The following is a 21,752-nucleotide window of genomic DNA, read 5'->3' as shown; positions in this document are numbered from 1 at the left end:
AGTAGCTGGGATTACAGGCACACGCCACCATGCTCAGCTAATTTTTTTATTTTTAGTAGATACAGGGTTTCACCATGTTGGTCAGGCTGGTCTTGAACTCCTGACCTCATGATCCTCCCGCCTCAGCCTCCCAAAGTGCTAGGATTACAGACATGAGCCACCACGCCCGGCCACGTAATCATTTTTGAAATAATTATGTCAAAGAGTTTCAGACTCATCCATCGCACAAACACAAAACCTTATAGAGACAGGTGCCTACTATAATTAACCTGCACCATCATCCTGCCTCCTCCTGGTACCTCTATTTCAGCACCTACTTCATTTGACCTTGAAGTAGGTCTGCTTTTGTTTTAATCCACGATGCCAGGCTCTGAGCTCTGCAGGTATTAGATCTAAAGAGTAGATTACTAAGCCTTCATTGCATTCACCAATACACCTTCCCACCCCTCTAAGAGGCAATAATTATCTTCATCTCCAAATCAGGCATAGATCTGAGCTCCTACAAAAGCTAGCTTTCCTTCACAATCTGGGTGGCCAGTAGTACCACCCAGCCTGTCCCCTTAACTTTCCATTTCAGGATTGCCTCTCTCCCATACCCTCTCCTCCCTCTTCCAGTTAGTCCCCAAAACCAGTCAGTGTGCAGCATAATACAGGCCTTCAGACCCGAGAACCTCAGGAAAACAGGTTTTGGCAGAAATTTCCATTCATTTTCATGTCCTTCAATTAACTAAATTTCACTGGACAGAATATGGAGCTTCAGAACCAATATATCAGTGTAGCAAATGACTGTTTTAGAAACTACCATAGCCTCAAGACTCTACCTCCTATAATTTTAGCTTAAAGAGGAAGCACAACTGAAAAGACTTTTTTTTTTTTTAAAGAGACAGGGTCTCATTCTACTGCCCATGCTGGAGTACAATGGCACTATCACAGCTTGCTGCAGCCTCAAATTCCTAAGCTCAAGGGATCTTCCCACCTCAGCCATGCGAGTAGCTAGGACAACAGGCACATGCCACCACATTCCTCTAATTATTTTTTCATAGTGAGATGAGGTCTCACTACATTGCCCAGGCTGGTCTCAAATTCCTGGCCTCAAGTGATCCTCCTGCCTCAGTCTCCCAAACTGCTGGAATTACAGGCATGAGCCATCGTGTCTGGACTGAAAATACTTTTCTAAAAAGTTCCAGCCAGGCACGGTGGCTCACACCTATAATCCCAACACTTTGGGACACCAAGGTGGGCAGATCACATGAGACCAGCCCGGCCAACATAACGAAAACCCGTCTCTACTAAAAATACAAAATTTAGCTGGGTGTGGTGCACATCTGTACTCCCAGCTACTTGGGAGAGGCAGGAGAATCACTTAGGAGATGGAGGTTGCAGTGAGCCCAGCTGGAGCCACGGCACTCCAGCCTGGGCAACACAGCAAGCCTCTGTCTCAAAAAAAGAACAAGAAGGCAGGGTGTGGTGGCTCATGCCTGTAATCCCAGCACTTTGGGAGGCCGAGGTGGGCAGATTACCTGAGGCCAGGAGTTTGAGACCAGCCTGACCAACATGGAGAAACCCCACCTCTACTAAAAATACAAAAAAATTAGCTGGGCATGGTGGCGCATGCCTGTAATCTTAGCTATTCAGGAGGCTTAGGTAGGAGAATCACTTGAACCCAGGAGGCGGAGGTTGCAGTGAGCCAAGATCTCGCATTGCATTCCAGCCTAGGCAACAAGAGCAAAACTCCATCTCAAAAAAAAAAGGAAAAGAAAAAAAGAATCATTCTCAGACAAAACTTGGTCAGCCTGTGGTCCAGCAGTTAACAGAGTATCGAATAAATACCTGAATAACTTCATCAAATGAAAAGTCAGTCTGGCCTAACAGTCAACTCTACAGTGACAACAAGAGGCCTGACTTCCCTAAACATTCACTTCAGAGATCATGGAGACCGCACACACCCTGGTGGAATGTGCTTGCAATGGTATCACTGGGACCCAGACTCTGTTCTTCAGGTGCCAGGATTCTGACTATACATATTATCCTCATAACTCTTTGCCTGCCCTTGTACTAGCAAAATGAGCCTCTATTGGTCAAGTTGCCTGTCTCGTCACATGTTCAACTCTGACAAATGCAACCCAATTCAGTGCTCTAAATCCCAGTTTCCACTAGCAACTCCAATGTAACAGACCACCTTCAATCATTTTGCATCCACAAAGCACATTTTTAAAGGTTTGTTGGTGTTCATTTAATTTCTAGGCTCTTCACAAATATTCAGGCTATCTCATCAATTATATTAGGAACTCTTAGACAGCAAGTACCTGCATACTTCCCAGGCAGAGTGACATATGAACTGTGACTATTTTAGAAAACAATGATGGAAATTCAGGGGGTGAAAAAATCAAACCACCTTTTTTATCCAGTTTTCTTTACACTTACAATTTCTTCCCAACTCCTGACATAGTGATTAAACTTGAAGTGAGAGGATACCCAGGCAGTAAATAAATGCTGAAAATATACTATCAAGCTTTAATATTACAAACATTCCCTTCCCCCCACTAAGTCATGAGTAAAAACAACTACAACTCAAATGCCTTACCATCCTTGTTAACAGCAGTGACTTTGGCCGGGTAAAAACGACAATCAGACCAGCAAGCAAGGACCTGCTCATTTATTTGAAATTCCTAAAAAACATAAAAAAAAAAAAAAAAAAAAAAAGATCCTGTTACCAACCTAGTTTCATAAGACACACACTGTACCAGATCTCAGAAAAAAAGCTGGGATTGATAAGACAGTGAGAAGGGCAAGTAGCTATTGGGATGGAGGAAGATGTTTCTCTTGTTTCAACACTAGGAGTTGCTATAGTTTCAGTGTCATTTGTCCTCGCCAAAAGTTGATGTGTTCAGTGCAGCAGTGTTGGAGATGGGGCCTATGAGAGGTGTTTGGGTCATGGTAGCAGATCCTTCATGAATAGATTAATGTTGTCTTACATGAGTGACTCTTCGCTCTCCTGGAAATGGATTCATTCTCAAGAAAGCAAGTTGTTATAAAGCAAAGCTCCTCCTCCTGTTTGGTTCCTTTCTTCACACTTGTCTCCCTCTTTGACCTTCCATCATGTATGACGCAGCATGAAAGCTGATGCCAGAAGCCAGTACCATGCCCTTGAATTTCCCAGCCTGCAGAATTATGAGCTAAACAAACTCTTTTCTTTATAAATTACGCAGTCTCAGATTTTATTATAGCAACACAAAAAAGTCTAAGACAGGAGTCAAAACAAAAGGGCTGGGACACAAGACCTCAACAAGCCCAAGAGGTCTGGGCAGGCACAGCACAGCACTGATGATAATTCCACTCTAACCAACACACACTCTGAAAATGAGTCTAAGAGGCCAGGACTACTAGAATACACATCCAGTATAAGAATTAGAAGATATGAGGCAGGGAAGCAGCATTTAATGCCACTTAATGCCACCTACACTTCTTTCTTTTTCTTTTTTGAGATGGGAGTCTCACTCTGTCACCCAGGCTGAAGTGCAATAATGTGGTCTCAGCTCACTGCAACCTCTGCCTCCGGGGTTTAAGCAATTTTCCTGCCTCGGCCACCTGAGTAGCTGGGATTACAGGCACCTGCCACCACGCCTAGCCAATTTTTGTAATTTTAGTAGAGACAGGGTTTCACCATGTTGGTCAGGCTAGTCTCGAACTCCTGACCTCATGATCCCCCCACCTTGGCCTCCCGAAGTGCTGGGATTACAGGTGTAAGCCACCGTGCCTACCCCACCTACACTTCTAAAGGGTCTTTTGCCAGGGAAAGCAACCATTCACCTTTAATATTTTATACTATTTTCCTAGCAGTTTGCACTGATAAATTTTATACAATGGGCCAGGTGCAGTGGCTCACACCTGTAATCTCAGCACTTTGGGAGGCTGAGGCGGGTGGATTACCTGAGGTCAGGAGTTCGAGACCAGCCTGGCCAACAGGGTGAAACCCTGTCCCTATTAAAAATACAAAAATTAGCTGGGCACGGTAGCAGGCATCTGTAATCCCAGCTTCTCAGGAGGCTGAGGCAGGAGAATCACTTGAACCTGGGAAGCGGAGGTTAAGGTGTGCCAAGATAGCACCAATGTACTCTAGACTGGGTGACACAGTGAGATTCCATCTCAAAACAACAACAACAGTAACAATAAAAATTTGTAGAACAAACACTTAAAAGTCATATGGAACAATACTAAATAATCCTTAATTGGGAAAAAGAAAAAAAAGGCCAGCAACAGTTCCAGTTCCCTAATCAGGGTTAAAATAAAAAATAGGCAGGGTGCGGTGGCTCACGCCTGTAATTCCAGCACTTTGGGAGGCCAAGGAAGGTGGATCACCTGAGGTCAGGAGTTTAAGACAAGCCTGGCCAACATGGTGAAATCCTGTCTCTACCGAAAGTACAAAAATTAGCCAGGCGTGGTTCTATGCACCTGTAGTCCCAGCTACTCAGAAGGCTGAGGCTGGAGAATCACTTGAACCTGGAAAACAGAGGATGCAGTGAGCCAAAATCACACCACTGCACTCCAGCCTGGACGACAGAGTGAGGCTATCTCAAAAAAAAAAAAACAAGAAAGAAAGAAAAAAGAAAATAGAAGGCAGGGCTGAGTTAGTTCCAAAAGTGGAAGGACCATTATGGATGTCTCAATGCCTGTTTAAAAACCTTAAAACTGGCCAGGCACAAGGGTGCGCATCTATAATCCCAGCACTTTGGGAGGTAGGAAGGATCTTCCTTCTTTGGCAAAAAGACTCCTTAAGGCCAGGAGTTCAAGACCAGCCTGGGCAACACAATAAGACCCTGCCTCTACAAAAAATTTTTAAAAACTAGCCAGGCTCTGCAGAATTCAATGTGGATGTCCAAAAAAAAAAAAAAAAGAAAGAAAGAAAAACTAGCCAGGCACAGTGGCACATGCCTATAGTCCCAGCTACTCAGGAGGCTGAGGAAGGAGGACTGCTTGATCCCAGGAGGTCAAGGCTACATTGAGCCAAGACTGCACCACTGCACTCCAGACTGGGCAACAGAACAAGAAAACATCTCTTTTAAAAAAACAAAAAAAGGTTCGTGCTCGAACCTGCTCCCACTCTGTGGAGTGTATTTTCATTTCAGTAAATCTGTGCTTTCATTGCTTAAAACAAAACAAAACAAATTTTTTTTAAAAAAACCTTAAAACTAATACTTCATACTGCGTTTTGAAGTCAGTAAAAGCTCCAGGCATAGAGATAAAATTTAGAAAAATGGAATACAGTCCAATCAATTTCAAGTTCTTTGAGGGCTTATGAAAGACTTTGCAGGCCAAGTTTAACCCTAGCACCTTGAGAGACCAAGGCAGGAGGATCGCTTGAGCCCAGGAGTTCAAAACCAGCCCATGCAACAATGCAAGACCCTGTCTCTACAAAGAAAATTTAAAAATCAGCCGGGTGTGGTGGGCCTGTGGTGCCAGCTACTCGGGAGGCTGAGGTGGAAGGATCTCTGGAGCCTGGGAGGTTGAGGCTGCAGTAAGCCATGATTGCACCACTGCATTCCACCATGGGCAACATAGTAAGACCCTGTCTCAAAAGAAATAGAAAGACCTTGCATATGAGACTAGTACAATGCTCTACGTGGAATGATCACTTGATCACTTTTTTTTTTAAAGACAGTCTCACTTTGGCTGGAATGTAGTGGTGCAATCTTGGCTCACTGCAACCTCCGCCTCTTGGGTTCAAGCGATTCTCCTGCTTTGGCCTCCTGAGTAGCTGGGATTATAGGTGCCCACCACTATGCCCAGCTAATTTGTTTATATTTTTAGTAGAGATGGGGATTTACCATGTTGGCCAAGCTGGTCTCAAACTCCTGACCTTGTTATTTGCCCGCCGCAGCTTCCCAAAGTGCTGGGATTACAAGCATGAGCCACCACACCTGGTTGGAATGATCACTTAACAAAAGATCAGACAGCACATCAGATTAATAAATGATCCAGATGTCTAGAATATACAGTTGATCTAGAAATCATTCATTAATTTATTCAACAGATATTTACTGAAGATCTACTATGTGCCAGGCAGTGTTCCAGAAGTTAGGGATACAGTGCTGTAAAAGAGAAATAAAGTCCCCATTCATCATCAATATCGCCTCAACCAAGTTAGTTTATGAGCTGTCATTTCTTTTTTTTTTTCCCCACCCAAATCTCATTTTGCATATGAGCTGTCATTTCAATCACATCATCCAAACATGAAAACTGGGATTCCGGCTAAGCGCGGTGGCTCATGCCTGTAATCCCAACACTTTGGGAGGCAAAGGCAGGCCGATCGCTTGAAGTCAGGAGTTCAACACCAGCCTGGCCAACATGGTGAAACTCTGTCTCTAATAAAAATACAAAAATTAGCCGTGGTTTGTAATCCCAGCTACTTGGGAGGCTGAGGTACAAGACTCGCTTGAACCTAAGAGGTGGAGGTTGCAGTGAGCAGAGATTGCTCCACTGTACTCCAGCCTGGGTAGCAGAGCAAGACTCTGTCTCAAAAAGAAAAAAAAATAGGATTCTTCAAAAGCCCCAGGTTTCATAGAGATCTCAGGGCTACAACTATAGGCCTAAATAAGAACTGGTCCCTGCTGCTACCGAACATCAAAGGCTGAAACACAAACAGCCCAATAGCTGACCTTGAGTACTACAGAACTTCCCAGATTTGTTACTCACAGAAGATCCATCCTCTTCATGCAAGCCCTCTTTCCTCAGCTGTATTTTCTCTAATGGGCGTAAATAAGGACTGTCCCAGCAGAACCACTCATCATAACGATGGTTCCAACGCTTGAAATGGATGAGTACTTTTCCTTCCTCGTAGTCAATGTCTTCTATGTGAGCTGGATACCTGAGTCAGAAAAAAAAAAAAAATTGGCATTCCTTTAACACACACCCAAAATATCCAAATATCCATAATGGTACATTTCTAAACATTTTCCCAAAGGAGAAGGTTACCAGGCCCACCATTTAGAGACTCTGTGTAATTGGGTCAAATCACAAATTATGGAGGGTAATAGACTTGAGGTCCAAATCCCAACCTACATATTCCTTAGTTTATGAACTATTAAATTAAATGTTCAGAGTCTGAGTTCCCTCATGTAAAGTGGAAGAAGCACACTGGGTTGTAGTGTGGATTAAACAAGATGACATATACAAAGGACTTGAGCACACAAGAGGCAGGAAGAAAACATTTAACAACTAGATTATATTTTACATGTGCCAATAAATCAGAATGACCATGCAACCCAGACCGTATCAGACAGTCTCAATCTTAAGCATTTTGTAAGCTATATAATGGAATACTACTCAGTTATTAAAAAGAACAAGATTATTTTATCTGTCAAGATATGGAAAGCTCTCCCAAGATATAGTTATATGATGCAGAACATTGTATATGCTAAGGTATTATTTTGTTTTGTTTGTTTGTTTGTTTATTGAGACAGCATCTCAGTCTGTCACCCAGGCAGTTCAGTGGCGTGATCTTGGCTCACTGCAACCTCTCTCTCCCTGGCTCAGGTGATCCTTCCACCTCAGCCTCCCAAGTAGTTGAGACTACAGGCACGCGTGACCATATCCAGCTAATTTTCATATTTTCTGTAGAGACAGAGTTTCACTATGTTTCCCAGGCTGGTCTCAAACTCCTGGGCTCAAGCTACCTGCCAACTTCAGCTTCCCAAAATGCTGGAATTGTAGCGTGAGTCACCACATCTGGCTTATTTTTTAAAGAGGAGAAAAAAGGATATGTATTCACATATACATATACATAAAGTATCTGGAAGGATGCACAAGAAACTAACAATGATTACCTGTGGAAAAGTGGGGTTAGTTTAGTAGATGGTCTCTTTCAACCTCCATTCAACCTTCTTTCTAGATTGAGAGTTGGGAAAATCAACAACTACATTTCCCTGACTTCCTTGCAATTGGGAGCCAAGGTCATGAAGACCCTTGGGTTAGTGGCCAGATCCAGTACAAGGCCTATCAAGCTTCCACATAGACGTAAATCATCAGAGTATCCTGTTGAAATAAAGATTCTAATTCAGTATGCCAAGCTAGGGTCTAAGAGCTTTCACATGCTCCCAGATGCCGCTGCTGCTGCTGGTTTGCAGTAGCCAGAGCCTAATGTCTAATCATCAGTTTCATGTGTGTCAAGCAGCAGTAGTGCAGGTGGCAGTGCCAGTAGTGACTTCCTGACCTCCAGATCCAGCTGTAATTATGGACCTTTCAAAATGATATTCTAAGGGCAGCCTCCTTGAGTCCCACTCTTCCAGCCCTTCCAGCAACTTTATTAAGTACCCAATTTCCTATGTTAAATCCTTTTATGGTTAAAATACTCAGACTGCTTTCTGTTTCCAGCATTTATCCCCAACAGAAGAGAGGTATCTGGATGGCGGGGCGGCGGGGTGGGGGGGGGGGTAGTGGCAAAAATAGGAGGAAGACATTTGCAGTATACCTTATAATACTTTCTTATTTCAACCATATAAAGGTATTGCTCATTCCAAAAAATAAATGGTTAAAAATAAAGAAAAATATTGTATGCAGTTGTTCTCTGAAAACACTTGGATTAATCAAATAGCTATTCTAGATTGAGAAAGTTTACATTCTATCTGTATTTTCTCCCTGCAGCCTGGTTGGTACTATTTCCTTCCTTTCTCATATCCAGCACCTAGTACAGTGCTGTCCTAATAAACACATGCTACCTGAATGAACAGTCCTGCTTTCTTGTGTCTGTATACTGTGTACTTTTTAACCCTACACTACCATCCTCTAAGGCAGTTTGCTTGATGTTAACTTATTACAGTACCTTGTACATACTAGGTAATCAATAAATGTTTAGCAAATGAATTCCACTCTTCTTATTCTTCCCAAAGGTCATGTATTCTGTCAGTTTATTTAATTCCAACATTATCAGACTCCAGCAACCTATTCCAATTTCACTCCTCAAGTTCAGGCCTCCATCCCTTAATGTATGTATTCCTCACAGAGGACTGGAAGGGTATGTTTTCCATAATTCCCAATGTTACTATACAGGCATTAATTGCTCAAACATATTAACAGATGACATAAAAAGCCCTGAAACTAGTCTTCCTACTCAAATCCAACTGACAGTTGCTATAAATACAAGACATCTTCACAGCAGACTGGCTAATTGTCTGATCTGACAAATTAAATACTACAACTGAAGGAGACAAGAGAGTAGTCCCCAAATCCAGTAAAATGGGGAGAAGGACATGAATATGGCAATTATATATCTCTTGCCCTCTCATTCATTCAGCTTACCTGAGGCTAGTAAACCTGTCTAAAATAGCACAATCTGTCCTAACATATTCCTATTCAAACCACTTTCTTTAATGGTTTACTATGTCTAGCAACAAATTTCTCACACAGGGTTCTTGGACTAAGGCAGGAAATTTTCTTCACACAGAATATCACTTTTTTTTTCTTTTTTTGAGACAGGGTCTCGCTCTGCTGCCCAGGCTGGAGTGAAGTGGCACAATCATGGCACACTACAGCTTTGATGTCTTGAGCTCAAGTGATCCTCCACCTCAGCCACCAGAGTAGCTGAGACTTCAGACTCACACCACATGCCCAGCTAATTTTTTGTTATTTTTTTGTAGAGGTGGAGTCTCACTATGTTGCCCAAGGTCTTGAACTTCTCGGCTCAAGTATCCTCCTGCCTCAGCCTCCCAAAGTGCTGGGATTACAGGCATGAGACACCATACCCCGCTTGAAATCACATTGTTTCTAAATTTTGGTATTTAAATATACCTTTTAAATTAAAATGATAACAAGTGTTTGTTTTTAATACCCTTCCTAATATTACACAGCCTTCAAAAAAAATAAATCAGTTCTATGTACAGACATTAAAAGATCTCTAAGAAATGTGGGGGGTAGGCCAGGCGCAGTGGCTCACGCCTGTAATCCCAGCACTTTGGGAGGCCGAGGCAGGTAGATCACAAGGTCAAGAGATCGAGACCATCTTGGCCAACGTGGTAAAAACCCCGTCTCTACTAAAAATACAAAAAAAAATTAGCTGGGCATAGTGGCGCTCGCCTGTAGTCCCAGCTACTTGGGAGGCTAAGAGGCAGGAGAATCACTTGAATCCAGGAGGCAGAGGTTGCAGTGAGCCAAGATTGCACCACTGTACTCCAGCCTGGCACCTGGTAACAGAGCAAGACTCTGTCTCAAAAAAAAAAAAGAAAGAAATAAATGTGGGGAGTAAACACAAGATGTCAAACAGTATTTGAACGCACTACCATTTATGTGGGGGCGGGAGAGAGGGAGAGAGCCAATACAGTCATACTGTTTTTAAATGTATGGGCTATCTCAGGAAGGTTGATCAAGTAACCAGGTTTGCCTCCTGGGAGGGGAATTGGATAATTTTAAGGAACTGGAAAGGAAGTATGAGACTTATTTTATTCACCATATATCTTTTTGGACATTTTGAATGCTGTACCACAAGCACATATTAACTATAAAAAGTACATAACTATGTACTTATTTTAAATGTCCTTATTTGGCAAAATTAAAAGTTGGCAACCTCAGGGCAAACCTTAAATTCTTTTGAATATGTATTGGTCAGAAGTCAGGATTCATAGAATCAAGTGTGAACTCCTAGGCCAGCAACTCCATTGCTCTGAAGGGTCTTTAGGTCCTCAGCTAATGTAAAGCTTCTCCCTATGCTGTGAGTTGTTGACAAAGAAAATTAAAAAAAAAAAAAATGCTTCTCCCTCATTCAAAACAACTTTACTGGGCACATGAATCCCACTCTCTGCAGACCTAAACAAACCCCTCCAAGAGGCTCAACAGTAGCCAAGGGACAAAATTTCCAAAAGAGAAAGTTGTCCTCCCCACTTCCCTAAAGTGTGACAAAGATGCCAAGTTACTTATGGTGGTGGGGACCCAATCACGTTTCAGAGAAGAGGGAGGCTGCAAAAACCATCTTAGACATCAACCTGGTAAGACTTAGTGGATCACAAATGCTCCCTGCCTTAGGGACAACTTAGCTTCATCAGTCAACAAGAATTTATTAAGTGCTTTTGATCTGACCAGTCAATTCTAGGTCTTGGAAGGGATTATACAAACATGTGTTCTGGACCCTGCCCTTGAGGATAACTAGACAAATAAAGGAATTAGGCTCTAAAACTATGAGGGTGAACCACATTTAATTGCTGATAATCAACTGCTCTTTACCTACCAAAATAGCAATTTTATCTGGTTCAACCTAAATATTTGGATAACCATAAAGCAGTCTGAAGACAATGAGGCAAGGTTAACAAAAGAGATGTGAATGGAATTTGTACAGGCAGAAAAAGGAGGAGAGAATTTCTAGCTTCCACGTGCAATTAACAGCCACTGATGAGACTCAAATTTCCAAACTAACTTTGCAGCTGGGAGTTACATTTCTAACAAATGGGAATATTAGCCAGAAAGGGGCAGATAATCAAACTAATAATAAAAATCAACTTTTGGAAGGAGACAGGGACTAAGAATAGCCAAGAGATTTTTGCTGTAGTGTGAATTTTTACAAAGATTTAGTCAACTATTACTTGTGTTAAGTAAAAAATACTTTGTTTTTGTTTTTTGGTGTTTTTTTTTTTTTTTTTGAGACAGAGTCTTACTCTGTCAGAGTACAGTGGTGCAATTTTCACTTACTACAGTCTGGCCCTCCCAGGCTCAGGTGATCCACCTCAGCCTCCTGAATAGCTGGGACTACAGACTCACACCACCATGCTTGGCTAATTTATTTATTTATTTTTTTTTTTTGGTATTTTTTATAGAGACGGGGTTTTGCCATGTTGCTCAGGCTGATCTCAAATTCCTGGGCTCAAGAGATCCACTGGCCTTGGCCTCCAAAAGTGCTAGGATTACAAGCTTGAGCCACTGCACCTAGCCAAAATATAAATACTTTTAAATTAAAAGGTTTTTTTTTTTTTCCATTTCCATTATCATATCAGTGGTATTGCATAAATTAAAAGTTTTTAAAACTTTTTTAAAGATATCAACTGATAGTTTCATGAATATTATGTTTATGTGCTGCTATGGCACACCCACAAAATGGCATATTACATAGCCGTAAGAAAGAATGAAGACACACTATATGAACTGATATGAAAAGATTTCCATGACACATTAAATTTTTCAAAAACAAGCTACAGAAGAGTACATATTTTATGATACCTTTTGTGTTATAAAAGAGGAAAATAACAATATTAGCTGGGGCATGGTGGCTCATGTCTATAATTCCAGCACTTTGGGAGGCCAAGACGAGAAGAATCACTTGAAGCCAGGAGTTTGAGACCAGCCTGAGCAACAGAGCAAGACCCCATCTCTAAAAAAAGAGTTAAAAAAAAATTATCTAGGAGTAGTGGTGTGCACCTGTTGTCCCAGCTACTCAGAAGGCTGAGGCGGGAGGATCACTTGAGCCCAAGAGTTCAAAGCTGCAGTGAGCTATAATTGTGCCACTGCACTCTACCCTGGACACAGAGTGAGATCCCATTTCAAAAAAACAGTAATAATAAATTTTGAGGATTTTCAGCCTTTGTCAAGAAGATTATAAAACTTTTTTTCTTTCCTTTTTTTTTGAGATGGAGTCTTGCTCTGTAGCCCAGGCTGGAGTGCAGTGGCACGATCCCAGCTCACTGCAACCTCCACCTCCTGGGTCCTGGTTCAAGCAATTCTCCTACCTCAGCCTCCCAAGTAGCTGGGATTACAGGCATGATCTTTTCTTTATTCATTTTTTTGAGACAGACTCTCGCTCTGTTGCCAGGCTAGAGTGCAGTGGCACGATCTCGGCTCACTGAAACCTCTGCCTCCCAGGTTCAAGCGATTCTCCTGCTTCAGCCTCCTGAGTAGCTGGGAAGACAGGCGTGTGCCACCACGCCCAGCTAATTTTTGTATTTTTAGTAGAGATGGGGTTTCACCATGTTGGCCAGGATGGCCTGCATCTCTTGACTTTGTGATCCGCCTGCCTTGGCCTCCCAAAGCGCTGAGATTACAGGCGTGAGCCACCGTGCCCAGCCAACTTTTCTTTTATCTTTTTTTTTTTGAGACAAAGTCTCACGCTGTCATCAAGGCTGAATGCAGTGGCATGATCTCAGCTCACTGCAGCCTCTGCCTCCCAGGTTCAAGCGATTCTCCCACCTCAGCCTCCCGAGTAGCTGGGACTACAGGTGCACACCACCATACCTGGCTAATTTTTTTGTATTTTTAGTAGAGACAGGTTTCACCACGTTGGCTAGGCTAGTCTCAAACTCCTGACCTCAACCGATCTGCCCGAATTGGCTTCCCAAAGTGCTGGAATTACAGATGTGAGCCACTGTGCCCAGCCAAATTTTTGTATTTTTAGTAGAGACAGGGTTTCACCATATCGGCCAGGCTGGTCTCAAACTCCCAACCTCAGGTGATCCACCCACCTTGGCCTCCCAAAGTCCTGTGATTATAGGTGTGAGCCACTGCACCCAGTCTCTTTTATTCTATAAATATAAAGAATTAATAGATTTCTTAAATTTAAGTTATCATTACCCTGCTAGAACAAATCATATTTGGTTTCATGCATCATTCATTTAATAAGTCTCTACTTGGTGCTCCAGGATTTTATTGACAAGTTTTGTACCTCTTTTATAAATGAGATCTGTCCAAGTTTCCTTGTATTATGCCCTTCCTGCCCAGTTTCAGTATTAGGCTATGTTAATCTCATAGAACAAAGCAGAATGCTTTATTTCATTGTCTATGAAACCACCTACACTGAGGGCCTTCTCAGAAGGTAGTTCTTTATCTACCTTTCCCATCACCTCTACAGTTACTAGTCTAATCAAGTTTCCTACCTCTTCTTGAGTCAATTTTTCCTAAACTAATAAGAGAGTTTAAAGTGATAATCAGATACAACTTAAATATTCAAAAATCAAGTTTTCCTTTGAAGAAAGAGTTTAAGACTCAACAGAAATGTTTCAAACTCAAGTTACAAACAAGATTTTTAAATGGCTAACATAAACACAAGGCTGCTAAGCACTTTACAAGGCCTTATTAACTTCATTATTCAACAAACATTCTGGAGTCTATATTATGAGATAAATTGCTAGGTCCAGGAGATACAGAATAGATGACCAATCATCAGAGTCCCTAGGGTAGCAAGAGCCCAAAGAGAAGTTTGATAAGCTTCATGGGATTTCCCACTCCTCTCCACAAGCAAAAAGATCAGAAACACTCTGGATCTCTGGAAGAAATGAGAGAAAAAGAAGCATAGCTCTAGAATGAACCAGCCTGCGTAAATTATAACCAGGACTAGAGGGAAGAGAGGCATTATCTCTCCTCCACATCCAGCCCAGGCTAGACAGTCTGGGTTTCTGCTGCTCTCCCCTGCCCGCTTCTAAAGCACCTGAATAACCCCTCCCACCTTTTTATTTTACAACAGAATCTCACTCCGTCACCCATGCTGGAGTGCAGTGACATGATCTCAGCTCACTGCAACCTCTGCCTCTCAGGTTCAAGCGATTCTCCTGCCTCAGCCTCCCGAGTAGCTGGGACTACAGGCACGTGCCACCACACCTGGCTAATTTTTGTATTTTTAGTAGAGATAAGGTTTCACCATGTTGGCCAGGATGATCTCGATCTCCTGATCTCTTGATCTGCCAGCCTCGGCCACCCAAAGTGCTGGCATAAGCCACCACAACTGGCCTATTTTTATTTTTTTAACCCTTCATTCTAGAGCCCACATTAAACTTTTTCATCAGAGTCCCAGTTTTACTAACCAGAGGGTTGGGAAAGGCTTCAGAGAAGTCTTAGCCTTTGGATCAAACCTTCAGAGATCAAGAGTCTAAATCTCCCCCAGAGTATCCTGCATATATTAGACATTCAATAAAAGCTCATCAGATATACTTTTTAAAAAGATTCAGAGCCACAAAACAGCAATAGGAATATATAAACAAACCAAGATGAATCATCAAAATAAACCAATGATATCCATGTTGTAGATGTCAACAGAACAAACATACCCCAATATGGGAACTGTCAATGTGGAGGGGATATACGCATATGGTGGTCACCATGACAAAATTCGTCACAAAACCATTTTTCAAAGGCCAAACAGTATGAAAAACTTTTTTTTCTTTTATATTTTTAAAAAATTTTTTTTATTTTTATTTTTTTTTAGAGATGGGGTTTCACCACGTTGGCCAGGATGGTCTTGATCTCTTGACCTCATGATCAGCCTGCCTCGGCCTCCCAAAGTGCTGGGATTACAGGTGTGAGCCACTGCACTGGCCAAAAAACTATTTTATCTAAAATTCAACTTGATCTTTATTGGTTGTAAAGTCGGGGGGTGGGGGGGAGCAAAAATAAATAAATAAATAAATAATGAAAAAACTAAAATTCAATTTGGAAAGGACAGATAAGCAAACATTCACAATAAACAAGGTTACCATAATGAGCTTAATTTAAGAAAGTAGTATAACTGGTCACTAAGCCACCCAAGACAGAAGACCAGTATAGCCAATGTCAAATGGAAAAGGAGAAGGAGAAGGAGAATGAACAGAAGTCGGCAGAAGAAAAATTCATTGAACCATATTTCCACAGGCATTTTCTGAGTACCTACTCTGGGCCAAGGAGTATACCAGGGTTTAGAAATACAGAACCAGCCAGGTGCGGTGGCTCACGCCTGTAATCCCAGCACTTTGGGAGGCCAAGGCAGGTGGATCACGAGGTCAGGAGTTCGAGACCCACCTGGCCAACATGGTAAAACCCTGTCTCTACCAAAAATACAAAAATTAGCTGGGCATGGTGGCATGTGCCTGTAATCCCAGCTACTTGGGAGGCTGAGGAAGTAGAATCTCTTGATCCCAGGAGGCGGAGGCTGCAGTGAGCCAAGATCGCACCATTGCACTCCAGCCTGAGTGACAGAGCAAGACTTCATCTCAAAAAAAAAGAAAAAGAAAAAAAGAAATACAGAATCAAATTTTTTTTTTTTTGAGACTGAGTCTAATTCTGTCACCCAAGCTGGAGTGCAGGGCACAATCTCGGCTCACTGCAACCTCCGCCTCTCCGGTTCAAGCGATACTCCTGCCTCAGACTCCCAAGTACCTAGGACTACCAGCGCCCACCACAATGCCCAGCTAACTTTTTTTGTATTTTTAGTAGATATGAGGTTTCACTATGTTGACCAGACTCATCTCGAACTCCTAACCTTGTGATTCACCCACCTCGGCCTCCCAAAGTGCTGGGATTACAGGTGTGGGCCACCGTGTCCAGCCAGAACCAAATCTATTAAGATACGTGATCACAGCAACTGGCAGAGGATAACAGACCTTATGTTACAAGACACAGTGGCCCTTCAATTTGTCAGACACATCACACACCTTCCCATACCAAGTGTGCTCCCTTTACCTGAAACATCTACCCCTGCCCACTCCTCCCAGGCAACATTCTTATCCTCCTATAGCCTCAGAATCTCTGACTACACTATCTCAAGTGGCCCCCATTTCCTTCCCGTCTGTGTCAGTTTCCTACTTGTTTCCTTCATAGCATTTACCCCAATCTGTCATTATTTCATTTGTTTGTGTTTATGGCCTGCTTCCCCAGGAAACAACAGGCACCACTAGAGGCATCTGTCTCTTGTTTACTACAGGATTGTCTAGGGGAATAAAAGTATATCTATAGGTACAAATAGTTGTAATAAATTATACCAGGTGCAACAGATGACTCCTTAAGGTAGAGTAAGATATAGAGGAGTAAAAGGGAAGAGGGAGAGGAAAGGGATCGAGTGAGAGGAGGGGCCAAGATAACCCTGGGGAAAAGGAGACACTTGATCTCCACTCCGAAAGATGAGTAGACATTTTCCAGCTGATCAAGGAGGCAGTGAAGCTGGGGAGAGTTTCTGGGAGAGGATGTAATAGGAGTAAATCAGCATAGTACAGAAGTAAGAAAGAAAAAAGAGGACAAGGAAATTCAAGTGGGTGAAAGAAACAATAACTCCATTTGAAGGCCATGGAGGATCTTATGGATGGGCTGCTGAGCCCTAAATGAATGTTTGCCCAGAGCAGTCCATGGACCACTGGGTGTTGTGAATACAGAGCTGCTGGTCCACAAGGTCTACATGAGAAATGAAGAATATTATATTGTGCTTTTCTGTAATCTGGACCCTCTTTATCAGAGCTTCCCAGCTGAGGTACCACATATGGGTTACAAGTGGGCAATGACATGAAGAACATTGAGATGCCAGATTACCACCATGTAATCAAGAAACACTAGAAAATGTTAGTGTGTGAGGCTGGCGGATGTGGCCCTTACCTTTAATCCCAGTGCTTTCGGAGGCCAAGGCAGGAGGCCAAGAGTTCAAGATCAGCCTGGGCAACACAGGGAGACCCCATCTCTATAAAAAATTTTTAAAATTAGCCAGGCCTGTAGTCCTAGCTACTTAGGAGGCTGGAGCTAGGGGATCACTTGAGACCAGGAGCACAATACCACTGCACTCCAGCCTGGGCAAGAGAGTGAGACCCTATTTCTAAAAAAAATTTAATCAGCCCAGCACAATGACTCATGCCTGTATCCCAGCCCTTTGGGAGTATGAAGGAGAAGGATCTCCTGAGCCCCGGAGTTTGGGATCAGCATGGGTAACATAGGGAGACCCCATCTCTGTGTACAAAAAAATATTTTTTTTAATTAGCCAGATGTGGTGGTGCATGCCTGTAGTCCCAGCTACTCAAGAGGCTGAGGTGGGAGGATCACTGGAGCCCAGAAGGTTGAGGCTGTGATGAGCCATGGAAGCACTTTTGAACTCCACCCTGGGTGACAGAGTGAGACTCAAAATAAATAAATGGAAGGAAGGGAGAGAGGAAGGGAAAGAATGAGGCAGGAAGGGAGGACTTTAGTGTGTATATTTGTAACTAACCTGGCATTATAAATCACTCACAAATAGTAGTTGCAACAACATTACATGTCTGCAAATTTGGCACTCATTCCTTCAAAAGGTAGGTTTTAATTGTTTTATCCTTGAATATGGCCTCATGTCTAACAAGCAGAATGTGGCAAAAGTGATGGTGTGGGACTTCCCAAGCTGGGTTATAAAAAGCACTGCAGCAGGACGTGGGAGAGAGAATATCAGGAAGAAGAGCTAATGAATGCTGGGCTTAATACCTAGGTGATGGAATGATCTGTGCAACAAACTACCGTGGCACGCATTTACCTATATAACAAACCTGCAAATTTTGCACATGTACCCCAAAACTTGAAAGTTCAAGGAAAAAAAAGCAATCTTTTGAATTAATAAAGTGATGGATTATCTAACTACAAAGTTGATCTGAAAAAGAAAAAAAAGCACTGCAGCAATTCCACTTCTGGGTATATTTGCAAAAACACTGTCTCAACTCAAAAACAAGGACTCGAACATGTGTGTACTCCAGAATTCATAGCAGTATTATTCACAACACTCAAAGGCAACCCAGGCCGGGTGCACACCTGTAATTCCAGCACTTTTGGGATCCACCCAAGGCAGGCAGATCACAAGGTCAGGAGATCGAGACCAGCCTGACTAACATGGTGAAACCCTGTCTCTACTAAAAATACAAAAAATTAGCCAGACGTAGAGACACACACTGGTAGTCCCAGCTACTTGGGAGGCTGAGGCAGGAGAATCACTTGAACCCGGGAGGCAGAGGTTGCACTGAGCCAAGATTGTGCCACTGCACTCCAGCCTGGCAACACAGCAAGACTTCGTCTCAAAAAAAAAAAAAGGCAACCCACCTAAGTGTCTAACACATAAATAGACAAAACATGCTATTATCCATAAAATGAAATATTATTCAGCCTTAAAAAGGAATGAAACTCTAATACATACTACAACAGAGATGAACCTTGAGGACTTACACTAAGTGAAATAAGCCACTCAAATGACAAATACTGCATGATTCCATTTATATGAAGTATCTAGAGTAGCCAGATTAATGAAAGTAGAATAGAGGTCACCAGGAGCTAAGGGGAGAAGGGAGAGGGCAGTTGTTTATTAATAGACATAGGGTTTTAGTTTGGAGAGATGAAAAAAATTGAGCCAGAAGCAGTGGCTCACGCCTGTAATCCCACCACCTTAGGAGACCAAGGTAGATGGATTGCCCAAACTCAGAAGTTCGAGACCAGCCTAGGCAACAATGTGAAACCTGTCTCTATTAAAATACAAAAAATTAGCCAGGTGTGACGGCATGCACCTGTAGTCCCAGCTACTCAGGAGGCTGAGGCAGGAGACCCACTTGAACCTGGGAGGTGGAGGTTGCAGTGAGCCAAGATGGCACCATTGCACGCCAGCCTGGGCAACAAGAGTGAAACTCCTTCTCAAAAAAAAATAAAATAAAATAAATAACAAAGAAAGAAAAGAAAAAATATTGGGCTGGGCATGTGACTCACCTGTAATCTCAATACTTTGAGAGGCAAAGGCAGGAAGATCTCTTGAGTCCAGGAGAGACAGGGTTTCACCATGTTACGAAGACTGGCATGAAACTCCTGGGCTCATGCAATACACCTGCCGCAGCCTCCCAAAGTGCTGGGATTACAGGCATGAGTCAGGGCACACTGCCAAGGCCAGGAGTTTGAGACCAGCATAAACAACATAGTGAGACCTTATCTCTACAAGAAAATTTTTTGGTCGGGCTTGGTAGCTCATCCCTGTAATCTCAGCACTTTGGGAGGCTGAGGCAGATGGATGACCTGAGGTCAGGAGTTTGAGACCAGCCATGGCCAACATAGTGAGATATTGTCTCTACTAAAAATACAAAAATTAGCCAGACATGGTGGCACAAGACTATAATCCCAGCTACTTGGGAGGCTGAGGCATGAGAATCACTGGGAAGCAGAAGTTGGCAGTGAGCCAAGATCGCACCAACTGCACTCCAGCCTGGCAACAGAGTAAGGACCTGTCAGCAAAAAAAAGAAAAAGTTTTGGAGAAGGATGGTGGTAATAGTTACAGAACAGTGTGAATGTATTTAATGTTACAGAACTGTACATCTAAAAACGATCAAAATACTAAATTTTATGTTATATGTATTTTAGCACAAGCATATACACAAAGCACTGCTGCTTCTGCCCTACACTCTCAGATTCCCTATTCTAGGTTAAGTCAAGGAATTAAGGCCACCTGTCAGGAACCAGCATCAACTTGCCAGCACCCCCATGGATTATAGTAAGCCCCCATGGATGCAGCCTTATGAGATCCTGGGCCAGAAGCCCCTGCAACCCCACATTACACCACTTCTGAACTCCTGGCCCATAGTCACCTAGAGAATAATAAATGTTTATTGTTTTAGGCCATCAGATTTTTTTTTTTTAGACAGAGTCTCGCACTGTCGCTCAGGCTGGAGGGCTGGAGTGTAGTGGCATGATCTCAGCTCACTACAACCTCTGCCTCCTGGTCTCAAGCAATTCTCCTGCCTCAGCCTCCCCAGTAGCTGGGACTAGAGGCGCACACCATGACACTCAGCTAATTTTTGTATTTTAGTAGAGACAGGGTTTCACCACGTTGGCCAGGATGGTCTCAATCTCTTGACCTCGTGATCTGCCTGCCTCAGCCTCCCAAAGTGCAGCGACTACAGGAGTGAGCCACCACGCCTGGCCTAGGCCACTAAATTTTGAGAAAATGTGTTACACAGCAGTAAGTAGTTAAGAAAATAGCATTTTACTAGACTGCTTTGGTGTCTAGAAATGGAGTCTATCAATAGTTTATAGGTTAGAGGTCCCAGTCCTCAAACACTGCTCTAAGCTATAAGATAAGCCAACATGTCCTAGGGCTCCACCAAGGGAGGGAGAGGGCTGTAAGACAGTAAAGCACTGCCACTGGTAGCATGATTCCATGTGCACGGCCAGAATGCAGAGAACAGTGCAGGTCTCATTCAAGGAAACAGTGATGACATGCCTGCACCGTATAACCTTAAGTCCCAGGAAGGCTTGCCACTCAGAGTCTTGCTGCCTCTGCGTAAAATTAAGCTGCCTAATGCTACACACCATGTACATGCTTACAATAGAGCCAGCCAGACAGTGCTTGGCAGGATTTTTTGCTCCTCCCCACATACCAGAAATACTAACTAAAGAAACATCCTGGGACAAAGGAGAAAAAAACAGAAAGGATAACAATTTCCTTCTGAATTCTCACTCCGACTGGTCAGTGTTCATCCACATGGCTATTAATAACCAATGAATGTAGCTTACTCTAGGGTTTGTAAACTATCTTTATCTAAGGTATCTCACTTGACCATCCCATGAAGACTTAAGGAGTCATTATTATCACTGCCCCCATTTTACATTTGTGGAAATGGAGCCTCAAAGAGAGTGACAAGGAAGAGACACAATCAAGATAAATATCCACATCTAACTCTAAACTCGGTGAAGAGCCTTCTGCTCTTAACTGGACTCCACATGTAAACATTCCTGTAGTGACCACATCCACATGAGTGTCTTTTGTCTTAGCCACCTAATCGTCTAGTGACAAGCCCAGAATTTGCCTAAACTTTCCCCCAGAGCATTCAGACTGCTTCCAGATTCTTTGCTATATAAACAGTATGTCAGTAAATATACAGGACTCATTTTATTTCAAGAATCAGAAAATTAGCCAGGCATGGTAGTACATGCCTGTAATCCCAGCTACTTGGGAGGCTGAGGCAGGAGAATCACTCGAACCCAGGAGGCAGAGGTTGCAATGAGCTGAAATTGTGCCATTGCACTCCAGCCTGGGAGACAGGAGCGAAACTTAGTCTCAAAAAAA

At 42.8% G+C, this 21,752-nt stretch overlaps 1 protein-coding gene across 3 annotated transcripts in view; it reads right to left on the bottom strand.

Moving 5' to 3' along the window:
- Positions 1-21,752, bottom strand: part of PHF20 (PHD finger protein 20) — a 168,612-nt gene that overhangs the window by 94,218 nt on the left and 52,642 nt on the right. For all 3 annotated transcript variants that reach the window (XM_021665827.2, XM_021665829.2, XM_064382354.1), the window contains exons 3-4: positions 6,694-6,865; positions 2,585-2,669 (exon numbers count right to left, since the gene is read on the bottom strand). In XM_021665827.2, the coding sequence (XP_021521502.2) occupies positions 2,585-2,669; positions 6,694-6,865 (257 nt within the window). The remainder of the gene's footprint in view (positions 1-2,584; positions 2,670-6,693; positions 6,866-21,752) is intronic.

The sequence above is a fragment of the Aotus nancymaae genome, unplaced genomic scaffold, assembly GCF_030222135.1.
Source record: "Aotus nancymaae isolate 86718 unplaced genomic scaffold, 86718_ANA_hifiasm-v0.15.2.pri h1tg000029l, whole genome shotgun sequence".
NCBI classification, from domain to species: Eukaryota; Metazoa; Chordata; class Mammalia; order Primates; family Aotidae; genus Aotus; species Aotus nancymaae.
This window is presented reverse-complemented; position numbering and strand designations above follow the sequence as displayed.